At 36.7% G+C, this 3,299-nt stretch overlaps 1 protein-coding gene across 1 annotated transcript in view; it reads right to left on the bottom strand.

The window, feature by feature from the left end:
- The window catches only part of LOC107733974 (GTPase IMAP family member 8-like), a 6,598-nt gene extending 4,945 nt beyond the window's left edge, over positions 1-1,653 (bottom strand). The window contains exons 1-2 of the mRNA XM_016545840.1: positions 1,486-1,653; positions 1,007-1,451 (exon numbers count right to left, since the gene is read on the bottom strand). Coding sequence (XP_016401326.1) covers positions 1,007-1,451; positions 1,486-1,653 — 613 coding nt within the window. The remainder of the gene's footprint in view (positions 1-1,006; positions 1,452-1,485) is intronic.
- Positions 1,654-3,299: the final 1,646 nt, after the last annotated feature.

Below are 3,299 nucleotides of genomic sequence, written 5' to 3'. Positions count from 1 at the left end.
GTATTCCCTTAAAGGAATCTATTCCTGATTCCAAGCCTTGAGCTCTACCCCGGGCCCAGGAGTTCTGGCCCTAACAGGTAAGTTTTTGGGGTATGTAGCCTAGGCCTTTGGCCGTAGGGAATAATGTCACTGACAGCCTTCTAACGTCCCAGGGGCCACTCCCATAGCTATATGGTAGAGTTGGTACTTCTCGCCGTCCTTGGTTCTGGCATGCACTCCCCTCAGCATGGTGGTGTGGGTATACCGTTCCCCATAGCGACTACTAGAGGACGCAGTTCAAGGTTCCCTTGAAAGGTTTTTTGATTGTATGCTTCAGACACGGGTCATGACGAGGCGTTCCCCATAGCGACCCCTAGAGGACGCAGTGTCTCATTCCCTATTCAGGGAACCATGGTTACATAAGTAACCTGAGATGTTTTTTTTTTTAAATAATGTAGTGCCACTGTTAGTGAATTCACCTTTGACGTTTGGTTTGTGTGTTTCGAGTTTTGTGTAAAGTTCTCACCGTCGTCTGATAGTATCTGGTACGTTGTCTTTTTGCTCATTCCCCAGATTTTTTCCGGTGTCTTGACTACATTTTTGCCTCTCATTCTTTCATTAGAGAATTCCTCAAATCTGTCTAATGAACTGTAATCCAGGTTTTCATATATGCGAGTTGTTCTCATTGATTGTCTGACATAAGAAACAAAACTCTCTTTCTTTTTAATCACAGTATGTGTTGATCTCTCTTCCATAGTACTTTCCATTTCAAAAAACTCTTTTATTTTTGCTCGTTCTTGTCTTTTCTCTTTATTTTGCTTTGTTTCGCTGTATGTATTTTCTTCCTCTTTTTTCTTTCCTCTTATGCTTTCATTTTCTGGTTCAGTGATAGTGTGTGTCGTTCTCTCTTCCATTACATTGTGGGTTGTGAAAGTCTCTGGTGCTGATTTTGCTTGCTGTTGTTTCATTTCTGTCTCTTTTCTTTTGTATGTCTTTTCTTCCTCTTGATTTTTCTTTATTCTTATGCTCTTTGTTCGAGACACTGAGTAAATCTCATTATTGTAATGCTGGTGATTATTCTGTTTGATGGTTTCATCAATCTTCTGCAGAAGCTCTGTGATGTGAGTTTGATTCATCTCATTTTTACTGTTGATTGCATGATAATTATCTCTGCAGTGACTGACCAGCCTTTTAAATTTTGTATCAAGTATAAAGAGCATCCATTCTCTCCTTGACATTTTTTCTCTTCCAGTGACCAGAACCATGGTGAACTTAAAAGCTTGAGCTCCAAAGAACTCCTGAGTCATTTCCACAATGTTCCTCTGCTCCTCCTCAAAGTTTTCCAGGTTCATGACGAGCAGGAACACGTGAGGACCAGGATGAGAGAGATACATACTCCTCACCATTTCATTCTTCATCTCTTCATCAGTCAGTTGAGTGTTGAAGAATCCTGGAGTGTCAATGATGGAGATGTTTGAAGAATCCTGGAGTGTCGATGATGGAGATGTTTCTGTCTTTTACTCTTCCTGTCTGTAACTCACTCTTTCTGGTGCTGCTCTCTTTAAATGCCTCTCGACCCAGTATTGCATTTCCTATTGCACTCTTTCCAGCACCAGAGACTCCCAGCAGCACAATCCTCAGATCCTGTGAATCACCTGCATTCAAACAGTTCATGTCATTAGCTGGAGCTCTAGATGATTTGATTTATAATGTGTCTGTGATTCTAACGGTTTCATCCCCAATTAACAACAATAACCCAGTTTCCTGCCACTGTGTATCATGCACAATTTCATGCTATCATTTGGCATGCTGTTTTTACACTAAAGCATTGGTGGATTAAACATATAGGCACCTGGTGCACAGGGGCACCACGTTCAAGGGACACCACACAATAATTTTCCCCCCCAGTAAAACAAGTAATCTATTTACAGTAGGAACAGCTTTCTAGCTAAGGTAAAGTAAAATTTATCAGAGTAGGCTGCATTATAGAACGTGGCAATTTCTACTTTCCTACTTGATCTAACCTTTAAAAATGACTTTTGTTGACGTAACCTTGTTATCAGGTTAGTGTATTAATATTAATATATTCATAAATTTGTATTTAATAAAAATAAAGAGTTCAATTTCAATGTTTTCATAAGAAGCAAATTATGAAGAATTCATTATTGCTTGTTTGCTTTTCAAGAATTTAAGACTATAAATAAATAAATAAAATAAGGGGCACCTACCGTATGTACCAGCACATTAAAATAAAACTTATGTATGAAAAATTGCAGCTTGCAAGTAAGTTGACAAAGACAGAATTGTCATTTGTAGGTTAAGACGGATGAAGGTTTTTCAGATTACATTAGTCTAAAAAAATACTGTGGTCTTTTCTTAGATTTAATTTGGGATGTTGAAAACTAAAACAGGTTAGGGTTTGTATAGGTTTATGCTTTCATCAAAGAAAAAAAAAACTACTGATTTGAAATTGTTGATTCCGCAACTTATTCATACACATTTTCATTAATCACTCAATCAAAGATATGAACAAATATAATACAGTATAAGTACTGTAGATCATACAGTAGAAACTGCAGGTAGATAAAAAATATTTTATATCATGCCTAATTGTTATAATAAAAATATAATAATTTTACTGAGTATTAAAGGTTGGGGATGTTTTTAACACTCCTCTTTCTAGTTCTGGTGTGATGAATTATGATATTAAAAACGTTTTAGTGTATTGAGAAAGACAAGCTGATGAATCGAGCACTGATGCTTCAATGTGAACTTTGTTGTATTTTGGCACAATCTACAAAACTTCATTGCTGAATGTAACATCACTAACTTCCCTTTATGTGACCGTCTATATCATCTACAGGACAGACGGCCCTAATCCACCAGCTAACCTTGGAACTACTAGCATACGTTAGCAAGCTATCAGTTAACTTTGAACTCAATGACAATGTAATGACAGCCAATAAAACAATTCTTAGATCAGGGAAGTCAAGCCGCTTTCCTGAACAAGCTAACTTGAAAAAAAGTGAGTTGGATCAGGGTTGGAATTCAAATCTGTTGGAACAGAACCAAACTGATTTTTGTTTTTATCTGTAAGAAAATTCTCTAAAATATTTGATGTGATAGCATTAGGACAGTGGCAGTGATTCTCTTAAAACTAATGTATAATGAAATGTAGTAAAACACATGTCGTCATTTCTAAATGTAGTAGAACAGCTTTACATTAAAAAGTTGTAATATGACTTTTAAACATGAATCACTTCTGTTTAGTGCTGCCAATGCCACAAACAAAAATATAATAGAACATAAATTAGTTCTCA

This window comes from Sinocyclocheilus rhinocerous, unplaced genomic scaffold (assembly GCF_001515625.1).
Source record: "Sinocyclocheilus rhinocerous isolate Xijiao unplaced genomic scaffold, SAMN03320098_v1.1 scaffold13848, whole genome shotgun sequence".
NCBI lineage: Eukaryota > Metazoa > Chordata > Actinopteri > Cypriniformes > Cyprinidae > Sinocyclocheilus > Sinocyclocheilus rhinocerous.
This window is presented reverse-complemented; position numbering and strand designations above follow the sequence as displayed.